The 22,590-nt window shown below is 47.7% G+C and overlaps 1 protein-coding gene across 1 annotated transcript in view; it reads left to right on the top strand.

Annotated features, from left to right (window-relative positions):
* The first annotated feature begins 9,487 nt into the window (after positions 1-9,487).
* The window catches only part of LOC104307705 (myosin-1B), a 34,359-nt gene continuing 21,256 nt past the window's right edge, over positions 9,488-22,590 (top strand). Inside the window, exons 1-17 of the mRNA XM_054171113.1 lie at positions 9,488-9,691; positions 9,789-9,932; positions 10,025-10,181; positions 10,701-10,728; positions 10,819-10,930; positions 14,256-14,348; positions 14,443-14,506; positions 14,596-14,694; positions 14,766-14,869; positions 15,014-15,152; positions 15,551-15,669; positions 15,761-15,910; positions 15,992-16,162; positions 16,895-17,204; positions 18,492-18,565; positions 19,096-19,183; positions 21,858-21,975. Of these exons, the coding sequence (XP_054027088.1) occupies positions 9,488-9,691; positions 9,789-9,932; positions 10,025-10,181; positions 10,701-10,728; positions 10,819-10,930; positions 14,256-14,348; positions 14,443-14,506; positions 14,596-14,694; positions 14,766-14,869; positions 15,014-15,152; positions 15,551-15,669; positions 15,761-15,910; positions 15,992-16,162; positions 16,895-17,204; positions 18,492-18,565; positions 19,096-19,183; positions 21,858-21,975 (2,174 nt within the window). The remainder of the gene's footprint in view (positions 9,692-9,788; positions 9,933-10,024; positions 10,182-10,700; positions 10,729-10,818; positions 10,931-14,255; positions 14,349-14,442; positions 14,507-14,595; positions 14,695-14,765; positions 14,870-15,013; positions 15,153-15,550; positions 15,670-15,760; positions 15,911-15,991; positions 16,163-16,894; positions 17,205-18,491; positions 18,566-19,095; positions 19,184-21,857; positions 21,976-22,590) is intronic.

The following is a 22,590-nucleotide window of genomic DNA, read 5'->3' as shown; positions in this document are numbered from 1 at the left end:
CGGATTGCAGAAGTGATGGAAAGTTTAAATGGAAAAGCAGTGAGTGTTTTACAGAGAGCTACAAGCACAGTGACAAAAAGGATCCCAAAGCATACAGAGTCCCTTACAGCACATCCAGAAGCATCCCAACATTTCCCTTCTCCCTACTGGAGGGTAATACCCTAAATCCCCAGGGCACTTTCTTCCCCTGCCCCCTCCCCCCTCCCATTAAGCTGGCCAGATCTGAGATTGCCCTTCCCCCTTCTCCTCCTGGCATTAGGCCTAGCCAGGCCCTATAGGTCTTGAGATAACTCCCCTCCTACTACCAGATAGGGAGCAACTCCCACAGGAGCAGCGAGGGAAGAAAGAGGAAGTGTGAGATCTTGCTGATGGATTTATAGGGAGCAGGACATTATGGGAATGAAATAGGCTGTTTCCTGTGTCCACCCACTGGGCTGGACACTCAGGGCACCAGAGGTGTAACTGATGTGGCAGCATCAGGAGGCACTTAACCTAAACTGCCACATTAATAAAAATTAATTTTCATAATTAACATTTCATGTTCCTAAATTAATAACCTCTTCATCACAGTGGCTCACATCCAGCTTTTTGTCCAGCAGAACTCCCAAGTCCTTTTATCACAGTATCACTAAGGCTGGCAGAGACCTCGAGGATCATCGAGTCCAACCTGTCCCAACAGACCTCATGACTAGACCATGGCACCAAGTGCCACATCCAATCCCCTCTTGAATACCTCCAGGGACGGTGACTCCACCACCTCCCTGGGCAGCACATCCCAATGACGAACGACTCGCTCAGTGAAGAACTTTCTCCTCACCTCGAGTCTAAACTTCCCCTGGCACAGCTTAAGACTGTGTCCTCTTGTTCTGGTGCTGGTTGCCTGGGAGAAGAGACCAACCCCTTCCTGGTTACAACCACCTTTCAGGTAGTTGTAGAGGGCAATGAGGTCACCCCTGAGCCTCCTCTTCTGCAGGCTAAGCAACCCCAGCTCCCTCAGCCTCTCCTCACAGGGCTGTGCTCAAGGCCTCTCCCCAGCCTTGTTGCCCTTCTCTGGACAGGCTCAAGTGCCTCGATGTCCTTCTTAAACTGAGGGGCCCAGAACTGGACACAGGACTCAAGGTGTGGCCTTACCAATGCAGAGTCCAGGGGCACAATGACCTCCCTGCTCCTGCTGGCCACACTATTCCTAATACAGGCCAGGATGCCATTGGCCCTCTTGGCCACCTGGGCACACTGCTGGCTCATGTTTAGGCGGCTGTCAATCAGCACCCCCAGGTCCCTCTCTGTTTGGGAGCTCTCCAGCCACACTAACCCCAGCCTGTAGCTCTGCATGGGGTTGCTGTGGTCAAAGTGCAGCCCCTGGCACTTGGACTTGTTGAATGCCATCCCATTGGACTCCCCCAATCTGTCCAGTCGGTCGAGGTCCCTCTGCAGAGCCCTCTTTCCTCAGGGCTGCTTCCTAACACTTCATCCCCCAGTCTGTATTGATAGTGAGGTGCAGGACCAGGTGCCCAAGTGCAGGACCCTGCACTTGCTCTTGTTGAACTTCATGAGATTCACCTGTGCCTGCCTCTCCAGCCTGCCCATGTCCTTCTGGATGCCATCCTGTTCTTCTGGCATATCAACAGCACCACTCAGCTTGGTGTCATCTGCAGACTTGCTGATGGTTCCTCGATCCCACTGTCAATAGCAGTGATAAAAACATTAAACAGTACAGGTCCCAGTACAGACCTCTGAGGGACAGCACTTCTTGTTACAAATAATACTAATGGCACAAAGATCTGTCACTGGTCTTCAGTTGCATACATTTTGGTAAGCCAGAGCAGCACACATTCCACAGATTAAAAATGGCCTGACAGGTGTCAAAATGATTCTGCATGTGCTTCCAGTCCTCTGATCAGACTCCTGGCCATTCTCTGGACACTTTCCAGCCTCTCTGCATCTTTTTTGTACAGCAGGGATCAAAACTGCAGGCAATGTTCCAGGTGTGGGCTGACCAGCACTGAGTGGGACAATGACTTCTTTATCTCTGCTGGTGATGCCTTTGATGCAGCCCAGCATACTGTTGGCTTTCTTTGCCCCTGCAGGTCACTGTTCACTCATATTGAGCTTGTTGTCCACCAAGACCCACAGGTCCCTTTCCACAGGGCTGCTTTCCAGCTAGGTGGATCCCAGGCTGAGTTGCACTCCCGGGTTATGTGTTCACAGGTGCAAGACCCTACATTTGCCCTGCTGTTCTTCATAAGGTTCTTTTTATCTCAGTCATTCAGCCTGTCCTTGACACTCCTCCTCTCCCTTCTGGAGTGCCAACTTCCCCACTCATCTTGGTGTCATCTGCAGACTTCATCAGGGTGATCTTAATCCCAATGTCCAGATCATTCATGAGGATATTAAACAGTGCTGGGCCCAGTGCTGATATGGGGGACCAAGCTTGTCACTGGCTGCCAGGCTGAGAAGGAACCACTGACTGCCACCCTCTGGGTAGGGCCTGGGAGCCAGTTCCCCACCTACAGTACAGACTACTTGTCTAGGCTGTAAAGAGTCAGTTTCTTTATGAGGAGGTTATGGGGGACTGTGTCAAGAGCCTTGGAGCAGTCAAGGTAAACAATGCCCACTGCTCACCCTGAGTAAAGTCAGCAAGTCACTTTGTCAGAGAAGGTGATTAGATTTGTCAAGTAGGACCTGCCCCTGGTGAATCCATGTTGGCTTTGCCCAATCACAAGCTTCAGTTGACTTGTGACATTGCCCAGGAGGATTGGTTCCATAACTTTCCCAAGGATGAAGTAACAACATCAGCCAGCCCTCTTAGCACCCTGGGGAGGAGGGCATCTGAACCCATTGGTAAGATGTCTCTTGGTGAGGCCACACCTTAAATCCTGGGTTCAGTTTTGGGGCCTCCACTCCAAGGAGGACATTGAGGTTCTGGAGCATGTGCAGAAAAGGGCAACAAAGATTGGGAAGGGTCTAGAGAACAGGGCTGGTGAGTAGCAGCTGAGGGACCTGAGGATGTTTAGCATGGAGAAGTGGAGGCTGACGGAGACCTCATTGCTCTCTACAGTTCCCTGAAAGGAGGCTGGAGACAGGTGGGGGTTGGGCTCTTCTCCCTGGTAACAAGCAACAGGATGAGATAAAAAGGCTGCACCAGGGAAGGTTTAAGTTGGACATTAGAAGAAACTTCCTCACTGAAAGGGAGTTAAAGGTGGACAGGCTTTAGAGGGTGTGGTATGAGTATATAGTCTGTGCAAAGGAGAAAGGAAGTTCAGTCAATATAGGAACCAAAACTTCAGAGACAATGATAGCATTGAACCAAGCATACAAACTTCCACTTCTACCTCAGAGGGACATCCTCAGTGAGGAAGATGCAGTGGTGATACTACTTGTCCAGTGGTGTGTGCTGCAGTGAAAAGTGGTTACAGTGGCTCAAGAGGTCAAGGATGCAGTGAAAGGGTGATGGTGGGCTCCCACTGGTGATACCTTACTGGTACAGGTGGTGAACTGAGAAGTTCCTCCAGCAGTGACATAGCCACATCTGAGGGGCACACGGTGCTTATGTGGGGACATTCCTCCATCTGTGACAGTGGAATTTCCTCCTCTACACTCATGACTTGGCAGACAGCACATCCTCAACTCAAAAGCCAGAAAGGTTTTTTTGTGAATGAGGTCTTCACCTATACACTCCTAACACAAGGACCTGATATCCAGCAGGGCTCTAGCAAGTTTCCCACACCTCCCAAAATTATTACACTTCCATGATGAAGCACTCTAAGTGATGCTAGAATGCACAGCCACCTTCTCAAGCCAGTCCAGGTATTAATCCTGCCTGGTTGCCTGAGCCTAGCCAGGTCCCCAGGGATCTGGTGTCTCTGCCACTTTCCCATTTGTGGGCTTCACAGAATCACAAAACGTTAGGGGTTGGAAGGGACCTCAAAAGACCATCTGGTCCAAACCCCATGCCAGGTCAGGGTCAGCTAGAGTATGTCACACAGGAACCTGTCCATGTGGGTTTTGAATATCTCTAGAGAAGGAGACTCCACAACCTGTCTGGGCAGCCTGCTCCAGGGCTCTGCCACCCTCACAGTGAAAAAGTTTTTCCAGACATTCCCGTGGCACCTCCACTGGACATGGCTGAGCAGAGTCTGGCTCCAGCCTCCCAACACTGCCCTGCACATCTTTATCAACGTGAATGAGGTCACCATTAGCAAAGCTGAGTGCATGTCCCAGAGACACACATGTGAGGATCCTGACACAGGTGGTCACAGACTGCCACAGCCAAGCTGTGGCCATCAACAGCACCCACACAGGGTGGCATCAACAGGACCCACATGACCTGAGCACGGAGAGATCCCCTCCAGGTCTGGGCTTGGCAGAGACAGGTCACTGGTGCAAGCACACACTCCCAGATCACACCACTGCAGACTCCCATTAGCAACTCCCTCCAGCCCAGCACAGCCTCTGTGTTCCTCACTGCCCCAGCTCAGACCCCAGGCCTCTGACCTGTGCCACACTCACCTGTTTGCTGGCTCATCCAGCTTGATGCTGGCAAACACACAGCACTCACACTCATCCCACGGGCACCCCATATTCACAAGTCTCCCTGGGAATACCAGCACAGACCCCTGCCTGCCTGATGGCCCAGCCTGGATGAGGCCCTGCTGTGGCTGAATGCAGCTGCAAACACCATGCACACTAGGGCTGGGGAAGACACAGATGCTCAACTCAGCCCAGCAGCCAGCACCAGGCACATGGGCTGCTAATTCTGGTCCCACTTCAACCACCAGCATTAAGCCACTCACTCACCTCACTCACCCTGGTGTCCTCCTCTGGCTGGTCTTAGAAACAGGTATCACTCCGACCCAAGTGGCTGGAAGCCAAAACCACCTTCACTGCAGTAGCTGATGCTGAGAGCTCACTGGCTCCAGCAGCTGGCAGCACAAGCCAGGGATGCCACCAGTCTGACTCCAGTGGGCCTCACCAGTAGCTGGCACTTGGTCTGTGCATGCACACACATATGTATGACATAAAGTGAGAATACACAGAGAGACAGCTCCCAAGAGGGTTCATAAGAAGATGTAAGAAGCCAGGACAGACTGGTGACCAGGCGCAGGGCTCAGACAGGCAGTGACTGGCTCCATTTTACATGCAGCTAGTGCCTCTTACACTTTTTCTGTTTATCTGCCCCTCTGTTCCTCTCTGCTGCCCCTTCCCCTGCATGTCCCCTCATGGGTTTGTACAGCTCTGTCAGTTTCTGCACCCACCCCAACCCTGTCTGAGATCTCCTCTGGTTCAAGGTTTTTTAAATCATGAAGTCCTGGGAGTGGCAGCTGTAGCTTCTTAACAGCCCATGAATCATCACTGCTGAGATTTCTTTCTTCTCATTGTCTCCATGTTTGTTTTATCAGGTCTGTGTCTCTCTTCTGGCTCCCTCTTTTACCTTAGTTTCCCTGACAGGGTGCCTTGTCTGGTAACTTTGCTGGAATAAATATTTTCACACTCTCACAGGCCCTCATCAAGCAGTGTGAGTGACCATCTTTGGTTCCCATAATTTCCTCCCTTACCACTTGTCAGTCAAGTTTACATCCCAGTATGTTCTTGTTCACAGCTACCTCCCTTTCTTCTTAAAGGAACAGACACTCTCCTTCCACATACCCTCCAGAGGAGCAAATCAAAGTTATCCTGAATCTGTAAGGCATCCTCCACAGGACACTGGGATGGCACAGAAGCCAGGCTCCTTCCTGCAGGCTGACACCTTGAATATACACACAGGCCTAGACCTTGCAGACCTAGAGGCCAGGACTGCAAGTCTGTCTTGTGGTCCATGAGCTGGCAACCACTTTACTTTGTCCTAAGCTCGAGACTGCTTTCAGACTTGCCAGCGGCCCATCCAGTAGTATAAAGAGATTTCATGAAAGCAAAGTTCTGCTTCACTAAACCTTCCTCCTTCTTTATAAGCATATGTTGGCAGACAGAGAGGATAGGATGGGATCCATTAAAGTCATCATCCCTAAGGATCTAACTGTGCACATGGAAAAAACCCCATCCTGGTGGTTAAAGCAAGCTTTTGAAGTTGGGAGACAAGTGCTGCCTTATTTGGCATTATCAGAGCTGCCTTGGGATTCCTCCATCCTGGCACAGAGCAATGTGAAAAGAACAGGTCAGTGCAGCTGACTCCATACAACCTTAAACCAATCCTGAGTAATTAGCAGAGAGATCAGAGCTTCAACACGTTTACAACTAAAGAGTAAATTATTATTGACCAAAAATAGAGCACTTGAATGCTGTGTGGGCAGGAGGTTACATATAAAGAGCCACCGCTGAAGGCAACCTCATTCTTTGTTCCCTCAGCATCTCACGGTAAGTCCTGCCTGCTTGCTTTACACTCTGACCTGACCAGGACATCTCCACAGCTCTGGGAAGAGGTGGAATACGTGCAGGCATTTTCTTCTCATTCCCCACTTCTGATGTTCCAGGTTAAGCCTTGTGTGCAGCATCAAGGTTATACAACCCAAACCATGCCAGTGTGGTGGCACAAGCAAAAGCAGCAGAGCAGTGCTGTTCCTTGGAGGGGCCTTCTGCAAACATTGCTACCTTTAAGTCATAGGAAAACCACAAGGAAACTAACCCTGAAGGCAGCTGAAACTGCCTGGGGAAATGCATGCAACATAGCTGATCTTTTCCCATACATTAGATTAGTTTTCAGCAGAAAACAGCAATGTGGGGAGGAGCACAAGATATTCTGTGGGCTTTGGTTCAGCTCAGGAGTTGTAAGGCTCTCTGTACAGGTCAGCTCTTGGGAGAGACTACACAAGGTGTAAAAATGTTTGGTAACAGCGAACTGGTTTTGATTTAACTCTCTGTCCTTTCTTTAACCATTCCACAGAGATACTGAAAGCAGATTTCCTCCTGGGCTCTCTCTGAAGGTAAGGGCTTAACAAATAGCATCCAGATTTGCTAAGTGATCCTGAGCAATGAGTGAACCTTCCCCAGACAATGGCAAGGGCAGGTGGCAAAAGCCTGTGCTGCAGAACCAGGTTCACTGGAAAGGATATGTGCTGCTTTAAGCAATGTTCACAGCTCCTGACAGAAAAGACTCTGTTTATCAGGAAAGAAAAGAGACAGACACTCAAGCCTAGGCAAGAGGACATGAGAGACAGTGACAATGATGTCTTTTTGTGGTGTAACCTGGGATTCTGGGATCTATAGATTATTAAAATTCAGACAGTGACAATGATGTCTTTTTGTGGTGTAACCTGGGATTCTGGGATCTATAGATGATTAAAATTCAGCCCCTGCCATCTGCACAACTGAGACTGTGTTTGGAGAGGAGGCTCAAAGTATGATTCAAGAAGGGTCTAAGCTGCTCCTGCATTGTTAGCTGCCTCTAGGGTAAGGTGCAGAACACTATATGCTGACTTAGCTTATCACACAGGTGCTGAAACCAGAACAAAGTTCAGGGTGATCTTGTCTCCCATCTGACAGATCTATTTATGCACAGAGTCACCTTCCCACAGAACCTAATAGGCACCATTCCCTTTGAGGCTTTCAAGGGTAGGCTTAGTGATTGACTGGAAGAGTTCATCTGAGCAACAGAAAGAACCCTCCACACATGTGTCTTCCATCCTAACAGCATAAAAAATGGTCAAATTGGAGCTCAAAAGGATGGAAGTACAGGTTGTGCTCCCAGAGAATGCCTGTCTTGCTCATGAATATGCAAAGACCTAAATTTGACACCATGTCCTATCAAGGACATGCAGTAGTTTAACAGACTGTCTCCCTTGAGAAATTTTCTGACAAGCTCTTGCCCTTTTTTGATGCTCTGTTTAACCTTTTCATGGACACCAGGAAATAATTTCTCTCATTCTTTCATCTTGCTTCCCTTGAGCTACTCAGAGGCAGGGTCATGTAGGCATAAATGCTGGGCTCTGGGTACATAGTGTAATACTTACAAAGCAAGGTAAAAGGATTCTGTGCTTTGAAATTCCTGGGTATTAAAGGCTCTTGAGAGATGCTGCCCCTTGAAGCCCTGCAAGGTTCACATCCTACAACAAAGAGTTGTTGCTGAGAGAGAGATCAGCACTCGTACAGCAGCGAGCCCAAAGGCAGCATTACAAATGCCTTCAGACTCCTTTCTGTGTTGATGGTTTCAGTACTGTGATGCCTTGGAAGTATACAGCTGGGTCTTCAGTTCTGTCCCTAACATTCTTCAGTGAAACTGTGCATCAGACAGGCCACGAAGCAGCAGGAGCTGGAATGATTTCTTTTTCCAGCCTGTACAGCTAGTTTGTCTGGGGAAGAACATTCTGCTAGTTCCTGCCTATGTTATTTCTGCCTGTGTTATCCTCAGACACTCTTGAACTGTCCCTGCCAGTCCTTCTGACTGCAGCAGCCAACAACATCTCTCTGTGTGGAAGGATTTTTACTAGATGTTGCTAAAAATGTAAAATAAAACTGAGCATAAAGTAGTTTTCTGAACTGTTTCTCCCAGAATGTAATGAATGTGTGGTACATATTGGTACATACTGTCTTTTAATCTGTTTATGTTAATATCATAGCTGTTATTAATATAGAGAATATGTTAGAGCTAAAAGGTACTTTGTAACTGAAATGTTTTGAGATGTTAGAGCAAGTACTTATTTACCTAGCTCATACTGTGCTATTAATTATTGCCTTCACCAGACATTATATTCCTTTGTTAGCTAACTTTGGCATGGATCTGAAAAGATCTTTTAGATTTGGTTCACACAATAAACAGATTAAGCTTTAGATAGGTGGTGAGTGACCCTCACAATCTGTTCTGCTACTTAACATAGACAGAAACTACTTGAACTTCTCATGCTTGACATAAAAACATGGAAAACAGAAGGGTGCCAGAAATGCCTCCACTGAGAAATTGTGAGAGCCAATCTGCTTAACTTATGGATCCTACTTGGGTCTAAGTTTTTAGCTGCCTAATGATACAATCTGTGTGTATCTGGCTTTGAGAAGGATGTGGCTGTGCAGCTGTGTGAATAGCAGATGAAGACAAAGGAGAGGGTTTGAAGGCTCAGCTTGATATTCTCTCTGCCCTCCTTTGGGCAGACAGGCATCCTGTTTAAGTGGGATGTCTCCAAACACAACGCACCTCTCTCTATGAAAGGCACTCTTGTGACTTCTTCAGTGGATGCTTAAAACTGCAGCAGAAGTTAAGTGTCTGATGCTGATTAGTCTATTGGAATGGGCTGCCTGGGGAGGTGGTGGAGTCGCCATCACTGGAGGTGTTCAGGAGAAGACTTGATGGGGTGCTTGGTGCCATGGGTTAGTTGTTTGGGTGGTGTTGGATTGGTTGATGGGTTGGACGCGATGATCTTGAAGGTCTCTTCCAACCTGGTTTATTCTATGTATTCTATATTCTATTCTATTCTATTCTTCCTCTTAGTTCATGAGCATGAGCACTTTCTGGGTAAATCTGGGTTACAACTCTACTCTCTGAATTCCCCCAGCACCCCCAGCCATGAGCTCTGACGCAGAGATGGCAATCTTTGGAGAAGCTGCTCCCTACTTACGGAAGTCTGAGAAGGAGAGAATCGAAGCCCAGAATCGCCCGTTCGATGCCAAGGCAGCCTGCTTTGTGGTGGATGAAAAGCAGATGTATGTGAAAGGCACCATACAGAGCAGGGAGGGCGGCAAAGTCACAGTTAAAACACACGACGATACAGTGAGTAACGCCAGCTCTCATGCATCTATGGTCATTCAGTTCAGGCTCTTCCCTGAATTAGATTTCTAATCCTCTCGTTCCCTTCTGGTTTTGTCAGACTGTGACTGTAAAGGATGATGAAGTCTTCCCCATGAACCCTCCCAAATTTGATAAGATCGAGGACATGGCCATGATGACCCACCTGCACGAGCCCGCCGTGCTGTACAACCTCAAAGAGCGTTATGCAGCCTGGATGATCTACGTAAGTAGCAGCAGCAGTCTGCCTCTGGGTGCCAGCAGCATCTGCTGTGCCAGGCTGAGGGGAAGCCAACCTGCTGTCTCCCTTCCCCACAGACCTACTCGGGTCTCTTCTGTGTCACTGTCAACCCCTACAAGTGGCTGCCGGTGTACAACCCGGAGGTGGTGGCTGGCTACCGAGGCAAGAAGCGCCAGGAGGCTCCTCCACACATCTTCTCCATCTCAGACAATGCCTATCAGTCCATGCTGACTGGTGAGTCATTTGGCAAGAATGGGAAACCCTGACATGAACAGGGCTGGCTGCTTGGTCAAGAAACAACTCACAGTTAGATGTCTTGGCTGCTGTTCTTCTCAGTGCCTGATTGCTACAGCTACCACAGTTCTCCAGCACAACTCATCTTAATGACCTCTGTGCTGTCAGATAATGAAGGAGAGGCAGTAATTTGTGCCCACCCCTCAAGTAAGGAATTTAAAGAAAGAGCAAAGGAAGAGTACAGCAAGTATCTGATTCTGATTAAACAATATTTAAGCCAAGGCTCATACATAAAAGAAAACAAGTGGGAAGCTTTATAAACAACAGCCACTTGCAGTTAAGTCTTTGGGCTGCTCCACCCCTCTGTACACAGAAAAATCCACACACAGACTAAGGTAGAATTTAGTGATAAATCCAGCTGCAGGATCATTTCTGCCCTTGAGGTCAGATAGTTAAGTGTGAGGAAGAGAAGGTCTCCACATCTCACTTGAACAGCTCTTTCTGTGACTTTGTTTTCAGATCGTAACAATCAGTCCATCCTCATCACGTGAGTACCTTCCCCTTGGTGTGACAAAGCTGACAGAGAAGCACAAAGGTTCCCTGTTTGCTGCCACAATCCATATTTGCATTTCAACAGCGGAGAATCCGGCGCAGGGAAGACTGTGAACACCAAGAGAGTCATCCAGTACTTCGCAACAATTGCAGTCACTGGTGAGAAGAAGAAAGACCAACAGCCTGGCAAATTGCAGGTATGACACTGGCTCCCCCTCCTAGTGTTTGGCCAAGGCTGTGTCTGCAGAGCAGAAAATATCAGTGCATGGTTTTGGGCTGCAGTAGTATCAGAAGGCAGAAAGTGTAGAGTGGTTGAGGAGACAGTCAGGATGCAGTCCTAACACACCTATGCTTGTCTACCCCTGCTGCCTGGCCTCCATACCTCTGAACTTTAAAGAAACTCCTCTTAAAGAACCATTTTCTTAATGGAGGAAAGGCCCAAGCTTGAGTTTCCTTCCAGTCTCCAATTACACATAGGAATTCTTCATCAGAGAGAGGAGGATACTGCCAGACTGTCTGTCCATGCAACTATCCATTATTGCCCTATGAGACTGGACACATCCGTAGCACCTAAGAGGTGTGGCCAGTTCCCACTGGCACAGGATTGTGCCATTTTGATGGACAGGACCTCTGGACTCACAGTATCACAGTATAACTAAGGTTGGAAGAGACCTCGAGGATCATCGAGTCCAACCTGTCACCACAGACCTCATGACTAGAATCATAGAATCCTTGAACACAGGTTGGAAGGGACCTCAAGGATCACCTGGTCCAACCTTTCTTGGGATAAGCACAGTCATAATTTCTCCCCAGACCTCTCTATTCCCATCTGTAAGGATGTTGTTTCCTACTGAAGGGGTTGGGAAAAGCCAATGAAGGATGAAACCACAGGCACCACGATGAAGGATGAGACCACGGCACCAGCCACTCCTGTGGTTGTGTTGAAGTTAAGATTCATGTCAGTTGTGTCAGGCAGTAGTTTCCATGGGCTCATTCTCCTGACTGTGGTCACAGAATCACAGAATCACCAAGGTTGGAAGAGACCTCAGAGATCAAGTCCAACCTGTCACCACAGACCTCATGACTAAACCATGACACCAAGTGCCACATCCAATCCCCTCTTGAACCCCTCTAGGGACGGTGACTCCACTACCTCCCAGCCCTAACAGCCCTGAGGAGCAGCATAAGGGACAGCTGAAACCACTTGCCCAGAAGTTAGAAAGCAGCCTCTGAAAGGGTCGTGCCATGGCAGAGAGCACATGCTCTGGTGCTCCTTTCTGCTCCGCAGCCCAGCTGCTGTGAACTGAGGCCACCAGGGTATTTGCAAGGCATCCCCTAGGACAGAGCAAGCAACAAACATCCTTGTGGCATGAGTGTGTGCCAGCAGGGGCTGTGAGCTGGTATGTGCAGCAGAGCTGGTGACACGTGTCAGCCTGTTATTTGAGTACTCAAGGGCACACTGGAACCTAAGGAGATTCCAAGGCTGCATATTCTCTTCGTGCTGAGAGGCAGGTGCCTGTGATTGATAGGTTGTTATGGCCAAGGCAAGTTCATCACAACCACTCTTTCCATCAGCACCACTTCAGAATCTCCTGGGCTCAGCTTTCATCAGCTGCTCACTAAGATGGATTTGATCTCAGAAAATCTTTGGGACAGCTGAGAGAAGTCCTGACTATGTCTGATATAAGGAGAATCGCCTGGCTTTCAGATGATCAGCCTCCTGTTCTGCTCTTTTCTTGTTTGTTCATAGAATACTCCAGGATTTTAGTAACATTCACATGTGCCTCTTCACAAGAATGTGGAATAGGACTCTCAGATTATAGTTCTGTTTAGCCCAACATCCTATCTCAGATGCAGGCTGAAAATAGATGCCAGGCAAGAGTGTGTGAATCAGGGAAGCATGTACCAGCATTTCCCCAGAATACTCTCTCAGCCTCCACCACTTTCTCACTCTGTCTGTAGACTGGACTCCAGAATGAACTCATGTAAAGAGCTGCCATGCCCTCTTCTGTGCTGTTTTCCATGGACAGTGTTTCCTTGTGAGTTTTTAGGAAAAAGCTCTTTCCAGTGAGGGTGGCTAAGCAGGTTGCCCAGGGAGGCTGTGGATGTCCCTCCCTGGAGATGTTCAAGGCCAGGTTGAGGTGCTTGAGGCCCCATCCCTGGAGGGTGAGCCTCAACAAGACCCTGGGTGATCTGCTCTTGTTGAGGATGTCCCTGCTCACTGCAGGGGGGTTGGACTGGATGACCTTTAGAGGTCCCTTCCAGCCCAAGTGACTTTATGATTCTATGGTCACAGCTATGCACTGAAGAAAGTTTGGTGTTGCTCAGCTGCACTGACAGACATTTCTTCTCATAAGCAAGGCAGTTAATTTAGAATGCTGAAGGCCACATGTGCCAGGGCATTGCTCTAGGGGGTGGGGATTTTATATATATATATATATAAAAATTATAAAAATAGAGATGATGTGCTACCGTGTTGCCTTAATTTTATAGGGTCCACCTTCATGGTGGGCTGAGAGCAACTAATTTAAAGCAGTTGTGCCACCTGCAGACAGTGCTGGGAACGGCACTCCCTCTCCAGTGCAGGCTGTTAGAGACTGCACTGAACACCAACACTTGAGCTGTGCTGCTCGGCTTTCACCTGCATAAAAACTGAGGCTCAGTCTTTGTTGTCCATCTCTGCTTTGGAAATTATCCCTGGAAACACTTTTATGCCATGACTACTGTAGGGATCAATCATAACTTTGCCTTGAGAAAAGCTTTCCACTCTCATTCCCCCCAAAAAAGCAGAGTGACTGCTTCCTGGAGCATATTGCACAGAAAAGAAGACACACAATTGTCACAGAAGTTTCTTTGCCCCCATATTGATGCAGCTAACAAGAGTGATACAACAAAAGATCAGAACTTTACATGTTGACCATTCTTCCTCCAGTCATGCAGCAAAGAAAAGCTCAAAAGAGTTTCTGTTCTCTGCTCTTTTGTTACTTGAGTCTCATGCTCTGCCCATGAATCACTTTGCTTTTTGACCCACATCTGGAGATGTATTCCTGTGCTCCTGAATGGCATTGCAAAGCTTTACATTCTCCCTTGCCAGGTGTTTCCTGCTGAAGGCTGTACCTTTCTCTGAGTCCTGGGCTCAAGTAACCTCCAGAGGGGAGGAAAAAATCACTTTTTTTTTTATCTGTCATGGTCATTGTGAATGGGAGTGTGGAAGCCTCTCTCTCATACAGATTTCAAATTCCCTGAGCCCCACTGTACTAAATATATGGTAACAGGTGAAAAAAAAAAAGGGGGGGTGGGGGTGGGGTGTGTGGATGGATACAGATCTGCCTTGCAGCACTCTTCCCTTTGGAAGTAAGGACAATATTCTTGAGTGATGGCTGATGAGTGCCTAGAAACTGCTAAATTTTAGGATAAGATCAAGTATGAAGTGCAAGAATCACCAATTCTAGCATCTCATTTGCCACATTTGTTATTAACTAGTAGTGAAGGCTGGTAAGAAGCATTTTCTCCTGTAACTAGGGGACTCTGGAGGATCAAATCATTCAGGCCAACCCGCTGCTAGAGGCCTTTGGCAATGCCAAGACCGTGCGGAACGACAACTCCTCGCGCTTTGTGAGTTCATTTCATACTTGCTGGAATGCAAACATTTGACACATCTTAGTCTCTGATGGCTATAACCAGTGGGCTGATCTGTACTGCTTGGCAGGGGAAATTCATCCGGATTCACTTTGGAACCACTGGCAAGCTGGCCTCTGCAGACATCGAAACCTGTGAGTGGGAGCAAGGCAGAGCATGCAGAACTTGAGCATTTATGATCTCAAGCTCACCAGGAAACAAATGGCATCTCTCTTTTGGTTAGATCTGCTGGAAAAATCCAGGGTGACCTTCCAGCTGGCCAGTGAAAGGAGCTATCATATTTTTTACCAGATAATGTCCAACAAGAAGCCAGAGCTCATCGGTGAGTGCCAGCAGGTCTGGGCTTAGCTCGGCCTGCCCCGATGCCATCCAAGGTTCTCTGTATACTTGCAGATCTCCTACTTATCTCCACCAACCCCTACGACTTCCCCTACGTCAGCCAAGGAGAAGTCACTGTTGCCAGTATCGACGACAGCGAGGAGCTGCTGGCGACAGACGTGAGTGCAGCGCCGCCGCTGAGCGCCGGGCTCGGTGCGGCCGGGGAGAAGCCGCACGGCAGCACAGGGGGTGCTGCCAACAGCACCTTGTGCTCCGGCCCTGCTGCTTCTCTGACCTTCCCCGACCGGTCTGTGCCTCTGCAGAGCGCCGTGGACATCCTGGGCTTCAGCCCCGACGAGAAGGTGGGGATGTACAAGCTGACCGGCGCCGTCATGCACTACGGGAACATGAAGTTCAAGCAGAAGCAGCGGGAGGAGCAGGCGGAGCCGGACAGCACGGAAGGTAGCGCTGACCGCAGAGTCGGCTTGTGAGCTGCGCCAGGAAGCAAGCTAGCAGCCCTGCCCACACAGTGCCCGACGCTGTGGTGTTCCCTTCCAGAAACTAGGTGTTGTATTTTGAGCTTGTTCCACAAACTCATAGATTTAATTGCTCCACATGAAAACAAAAAGATATAAAGGAAATGTTGATGGAAGCCCTGCAGGCGTGGAACTGGGGTGTGCTGCAGCTGAGATGCTGCCTGTGTTGTGAGAAAATACTCTCCATGAGACTGGAGAGGAGCTTGGCTTGACAACAGGTGCATTTGAGTAGCACCTAAAGTAGGGTCCTTGTAACAAAAACGCCCTAGATGACCAGGACACCTTTCCTTATCTCTTGAACTCATTTGCTGTCTCTGATCCTAGTGGCTGACAAAGCTGCCTACCTGATGGGTCTGAATTCTGCTGATCTGCTCAAGGCTTTGTGCTATCCCAGGGTGAAAGTCGGGAATGAATATGTAACTAAAGGACAAAATGTCCAACAGGTATTAGAGAGCTGATCAGCTTTTCATCTTGCTCAGAGAGGTCTTTAAAGCTAACTCCACTCCATTGCTGCCATGGCTACATTTCTTGCAGGTCTACAATTCAGTTGGTGCCTTGGCTAAATCAGTCTATGAGAAGATGTTCCTCTGGATGGTTATCCGCATCAACCAGCAGCTGGACACCAAGCAGCCCAGGCAGCATTTCATTGGTGTCCTGGACATTGCTGGCTTCGAGATCTTTGATGTGAGTTACTGTAGGCTTGCCTGGCCCTTGATGGCTTTTCATAACTAACTAGGTATTTTTCTTTATATTTTGAATTTGCAGTTCAACAGCCTGGAGCAGCTGTGCATCAACTTCACCAACGAGAAACTGCAACAGTTCTTCAACCACCACATGTTCGTGCTGGAGCAGGAGGAGTACAAGAAGGAAGGCATTGAGTGGGAGTTCATTGACTTTGGCATGGACCTGGCTGCCTGCATTGAGCTCATTGAGAAGGTAGAGGAAATCTTTTCAGTTTAGGGGAGCACATTTATTTCACGGTCATTTATTTCTGTCCAGTCATTCGTAATAAATTGGCACATTGCTGCTAAATAAGCCCTCAGGAAAGAAGAGGCAGTTTATAAAATGAAGAGTTTGGGATGCCAGCCTGCCTCTGCACAGTCAATGACTTCCTGAACAGCATGACTGGGATGGAAGGCAGAGGGAATACACCATGTCAATTTGGTGCCTTTACAAGACTGCCTTTAGTTGTAAGGCAAACCTCAACTCCTTACAGCGATGGATAAGGTTCTTGGGTTTAGCAACACAACTCTCAACTCTTTCTGCCCCACCCCCTGCTGCATTCCAGGCCAGTATCCAGCACTCACACATCCTGTGCAAATCCCTGTGTACACATGCCCACACATACTCCTCCTCAGGGGTATCCAGGTGTCTGCTCCCAGCAGTATCATCCATGCCTGGTGCCCAGGGACTCAATCAGCCAGCCCACATGCATGTTCCCTGCTTCATATTCATCCCCACAAGTTATGTCTTTGCTCACATGAGCTCCACATTTCTTGCTGACTTCCCACATGTCCCTCCACATAGCAGCACCTACAGGCAGTGTCACCCTTCACAGCCAGTGCCAGTTGACTCTTGCTGTATTTAGCATCCCAATGCAAGGTGACATTTTATTTGCTTTTCCTCTCCCCACCACTTACTTTATTCATGTATTCCTATTTCTCCCAGCCCATGGGCATCTTCTCCATCCTGGAAGAGGAGTGCATGTTCCCCAAGGCAACTGACACCTCTTTCAAGAACAAGCTCTATGACCAGCATCTGGGCAAGTCCAACAACTTCCAGAAGCCCAAACCTGTCAAAGGCAAGGCTGAGGCTCACTTCTCCCTGGTGCACTATGCTGGCACTGTGGACTACAACATCTCTGGCTGGCTGGACAAGAACAAGGATCCCTTGAATGAAACTGTTGTGGGGCTGTACCAGAAATCATCCTTGAAGCTGCTGTCCTTCCTGTTCTCCAACTATGCTGGTGCAGAAACAGGTGAGTGCTTTTTCAGTGATGAGTGATAAGGCAAGAATCCCCTAAGGTCTACTTCTGCTTCTCCTCCTTGTGGATACTCTAGACTCTTTAGCATCCCCTAATGTGACCTTATGCTTGTGAGCACCCAGGTATGCCACAACTAGGATGCAGGACAGCTGAAAACACCTCATTCATGTCATGAAATAAAACTCAGCAAGTCCAAAACAAAGTCACAGCAGTTGTATGTTTCCTGACTTACTGTGTTGTGAGTCATGTGCATGCTTACTCATCCTCTAGACAGGTGCCAGATACACATGCAAAGTTACAAACACTTCATAGTCTTTGAGGACAGAGTTGTGTTACTTGAGGTGAACTGGAAGAACTAAGAGACCGTGGAACTATTTCATATCCAGCTGAGCAGCCCTGGTGTTAAAAAGGAAAATGAGAGAGACAGATAATATAATTTAGACATCCTCCAAAGGCATCACTTCAAACTCTTTCCCTTTTCTGTGTCTGAAGGACCATCCAGTGGGCAGTCAGTAGTCTGCCTTACCAAAAATGGTCACACAGCTTTCTACCAAAACTCCCACCATTGTGGCAGCCTGGCCACTAGGCAAAAGGAACAGGCAGTATATAGCAGTAGGAGCCAACAGGCATATGGACAGCAGGGTTTGAGGCTCAAGAGGAATTTCCTGCAGTTCAGTCTGAGCAATCTCCTAGGAAATACAGGGCATGAGCCAGCTGTGGTCCTTGCAGGTATCATCAATATAAGGAAAGAGACCAAAAGAAAAAAAGGATGTGGAGATAAGGTGTTAGGCTCTGAGCACAAACACTCCTTTTAAATTGCCATGTGATTAGCTTCAACAGTGCAGCAATCACAAAAAGACGCTGAACTGCTTGGATTTGCATTCCTCAGCCTGTAATTTGCTTCCTGCCTTGGAGCTACTGTACTTTAAACCACTGCATTTGAAGACTTCACTACATTGATCACAGTCTCATGGCCTTTCACCTAATTAAAAAAAAAAATAAAATAAGTCTATGTCTGTAAGTCAAAGTGATGTGACTGGCAGCACAGACTACACTTAGGAAGCTGGTATCAAGCCACAGTGTTCCATTCCATGCAGCTGGGACCAAGCATACCATGCCCTGATCAACAGCCAGCTTGTAACAGTTCACTAAAACTCTCATGGAGCAGTGGATTAGTACTAAAATTTAAGTATTTTTTGGGGCCATGCCCAAAGAAAGGAAGTAAGGCTACAAAATATACTGCTTAATCTAACTGTTCACCTCCTGTCTGCTTCTTCCAAGGTGACAGTGGTGGTGGCAAGAAAGGTGCTAAGAAGAAGGGGGGCTCTTTCCAGACTGTGTCTGCTGTGTTCAGGGTATGTGACTTCTCTTCTAAATGAAGCATGCTCCAGAGGGCTGGAGCACCTCTCAAAGGAAGGAAGGCTGAGAGAGTTGGGGTTGTTCACCCTGGAGAAGAGAAGACTCCAGGGAGAGTTTATAGTGGCCTTTCAGTGTCTGAAGGGAGCTGATCAGAAAAAATGGAGAGGCACTAAGGGCTGTAGTGACAGGACAAGGAGCAATGGTTTAAAACTGGAAGAGGGCAGGCTGAGATTGGGCATAAGGAAGATGTTTTTTACAATAAGAGTGGCAAAAAGCTTGATCAAATTGCCTAGAGAAGCTATGGAAGCCCCAGCACTGGAAGTGTTCAATGTCAGCTTGTACAGGGCTTGGAGTAACCTATCCAGTGAAAGCTGTCCCTGCCCATGGCAGTGGTGTTGGACTCAAAGATCCTCAAAGGCCTGTTCCAGTCCAAACCCTTCTGTGATTCTATAATTCCTTGACATTTGAATAAGAATGCAAAAGCTTGGCAGCTCAAAGCTCAAACCCATGTTTTGTTCTGCCACAGGAAAATCTGAACAAGTTGATGACTAACCTGAGGAGTACTCATCCTCACTTTGTGCGCTGCCTGATTCCTAACGAGACCAAGACACCTGGTAAGGTCATCTTTGTGCTCTGAAGACCTGGGATTGATGGCAAGTGGCCTGCTTAGCTTTCACATCAACTTCTTCCCTTTGTAGATGAAGATTTTGTGGGGGACAGTGCCCAAGCAAACCTTCTTGTATTGCTTACTGTGACTGTAAAGTATTGAGCATTACATAGTCCGCAACAGTTACTCATCTTGGCTTGGTGTGTGGACAGAGCTGGTAGGACTGATGACAGCTGATGAAACTGTCTGCTGTGGGCAACAGCATTAGAAAATCCCTGACAAATGCCTAGTTTTAAGGACCAGTGTCATTCAGAATGGTTGGATTCAGCACAAGACCACTCACCAAATTACTAAATATTCAGTGTTAGATCTGATTCACTGAGCTGGAGGACTGTCAGAGAAAGCACATCACTTGTAGAATTCTACATACAAGCTGCTGGTGCTGCTGGCACTTGGAAAGCATTTTGATGACAAGTTATTACTCTTTTTCCCTTTAATTAGATGTTAAACTCTTACAAAGAATTTAGACCCTCTAGAGTTTAGAGCAGTCAGTTTGTGTGTATTTTCATGTGGCCATCAAATTAACATACCTGGGAAAAGACTTGCCTGTGTGGGGTTTAGGAGTCTAGTGATGAGGTCTGATACCAGCAGAATGAGAAGGTAGATACTGGTAGAATGTAGTGGATGTACCAGGACACAGGAGCTTAGCATCTGTTTAGTCTGCTCAGGAACCAAAAGACCAATTTCAGAACATTTCTTACTTTTCTTGTTCATGTCTCTCTGTGGAACCCTGAATACCTGAAGCAGGATTTAAAACAACACACATCACAAGGCAGTCACATTTCAGCCATTCATCTAACCCCCTGTTACATTCAGTGGGGAGAAGCTGGCATTAGTAGGTATTACTCATCTGGCCCTTTTTGCAGATCTGTCTTAAGATGAGATGAATCACATGCAAGAAGAAAGTGCATCACTCCACCAACTATAAATGAAGCCCAAATGGAAATTTCCACCATTTGTATCAGTTTAATATCCTAAAGTGAAGAAAGATAAATCCTTTGGGGGTATTGACAGTTGAGAAGGTGTAAGGGAGGGGTTAAGGAAACCTACTAAACCAAAAAAAAGCATAATTCAATCGATGATTGTGTCAGATGTGTCTGTCATTTCATGCTCACTTGGTTGGTTTGACAGAGGTGACTCAGAGGGAATAATGACTTTTGCCCTTTAAGAACAAGTAGTTCTGTGAGGAAGCAGCTGGACATGTGATTTTTAACTGGGTTTGGCTGCTTACACTTAGCTGTTCTAACAATTCCTTTGGGTGCACCTGTACTGATTACGCTTGAGAAGATGAAGTTAAGGGTATAGACCACTCTGTACTAATTAATGTCACTATCAGCTGATGGAAATTTCTGCATGACAAAGTGATCCCAAGAGGGTTGTACTCTACCACTTTCACTGTCTTTGTAGTACTTGGGAATACGACTTAGAAATACAGCTGATTATTATATCCAACAGGTATTTTAGGAGGAGAAAGACAACCCTTCCAACTGTAATCAGCTGTCCTCTTCAGGCAGACTGAGAGCTTTAATCAATCTACTTATCCACCCCTGTGGTGGAGTTCACCTGGCTAACGAATTAGTTGAGTTTGAGATTAACCAACATTTGCATGGCAGATGCAAGGTAAAATGTTACATAACACGAAGAGCTGGTATTCTACATGCCAAGACACTCTACATTGCACCACCTTTCCCTACATCCAGAGGTGGTGCTGATGCTAAGATCTTTCAGCTGGTCTCCTGGAGCACCCTCCTGCTGTTTTTGAGGAATGTGGCCTCATGCCCTGTTGTAGGCTAAGGGCAATCAGGAGTTCATTGGTATCACCACACAGAAAAGTCCTCTAGAGCCTGGAGAGCCCCAGGGGCTCAGGCAGTTCAGCCCAGGATATTGTAATCTGTTATTCTATTCCATTTTCCTGTCCCTCTCTAGTTAGGGCAGTGCACAGCCAAAGCTCTGTCTCCTCTCTCTGTCTCAGGCCCTGTGCTGTTATTTTATGGTGTGTGTGGGAGAGGCTTTCTCCTGGCCTTGGCTGGCAGTGAGTTTCCAGCTCCGCCACAGGGCCTGGGGAAGCCTGCAGCAGGCCTGGGTCTAGATGGGGCTGGGGCAGGGGGGGCAGTGTGGCTGCTCCTGGGCTGCTGAGGCTGAGGGGGGTGGAGGCTTCTGGAAGGCTCTGGAAGGTTTTGGCCTGGTAGGCCCAGGTGAAGAACTGAGCCTAATTCATTAATGTTTTCCTTTTACCTGAATACCTTTTGTATGTATTTGTGAACAGAATTTCCATTGGAACTGCCAACCCAGTGTGGAGCATTTGAATCTTCCCCCTTGGGAAGGGGTACAAGATCTGTCCTGTCCTTTTGCCCTGGGCAGCTCCTGGCTCAAAACCAGGACATGCCCTTTGCCCGTTGGCAGCTCACAAGCATTGCCATTTGTAGGAAAGCTCAGCCACTGAGCACCTTTCTGCAGCCTGTGTGGACTGGAAGCATTTCTGCCTTCACTTGCTGCATCTTTAAGCAAGAACTGGTTGAGTTTTATCAAAAAAAAAAAAAAAAAAGTCACTCTGGAATGCTGATACATATGGAGAGTCTTAGAAAGAAAAGGAGAGTGATGCTGGGTGTGTTTTGTCTAAGGTGAGATGGACCATTACCTGGTGATGCATCAGCTGCGCTGCAATGGGGTTCTGGAGGGCATTCGCATCTGCAGGAAGGGGTTTCCCAGCAGGATCCTTTATGCAGACTTCAAGCAACGGTAGGTCTTTAGTTATCACTGTCAGTGAGGATGAGGCCTCAGTGAAGCCACAACTCAGGTGACAGGCCTGGTGACATTATGGAGAGACACCCTTGGAATCAGACTAGCATTTGAGGGAACCAAGTCATTAACACTATCTTAGGTCACTCCAGTCTTTCCTTCTTTGATCAGGCCAGAGATTTCCTGAGGCATCACAACTAATACAATTCCTAAAATGTAGTCACTGCCCAGTGATTGAAAGAGAAGCAAATGCTTGTGGAGTAATGAATGAAGTGGCATTATGTAGAGTGCTCTCTGTGAATCTCCCAGAGCACAGAGACCAAAGCAGTACAGCTCAGTGCACTGGCTGTGCATTTGAAAATCCAAGCCTTTGCTGCTGCTCTGTCCCTGGCCTGCATCCTGTGCCTTGTTTTCCTCATCTTTAAAACTAAGACAATTAAACTGGTTTATGGGAGGTCAGTTTCTACAATGTGCTGAATCAGAGCTGGCTGCTGTTACCACTAAGTGTAACAGTAGCATCTTCTATGAACTGATGCAAACAAGACCCAAGACCTCTCTGAAGCAGCCCTGAAACCTGTTGTTCAGTAAGGCATTATCTGGCCTCAACTGTCAAGC

The sequence above is a fragment of the Dryobates pubescens genome, chromosome 20, assembly GCF_014839835.1.
Source record: "Dryobates pubescens isolate bDryPub1 chromosome 20, bDryPub1.pri, whole genome shotgun sequence".
Classification (NCBI taxonomy): Eukaryota; Metazoa; Chordata; class Aves; order Piciformes; family Picidae; genus Dryobates; species Dryobates pubescens.
This window is presented reverse-complemented; position numbering and strand designations above follow the sequence as displayed.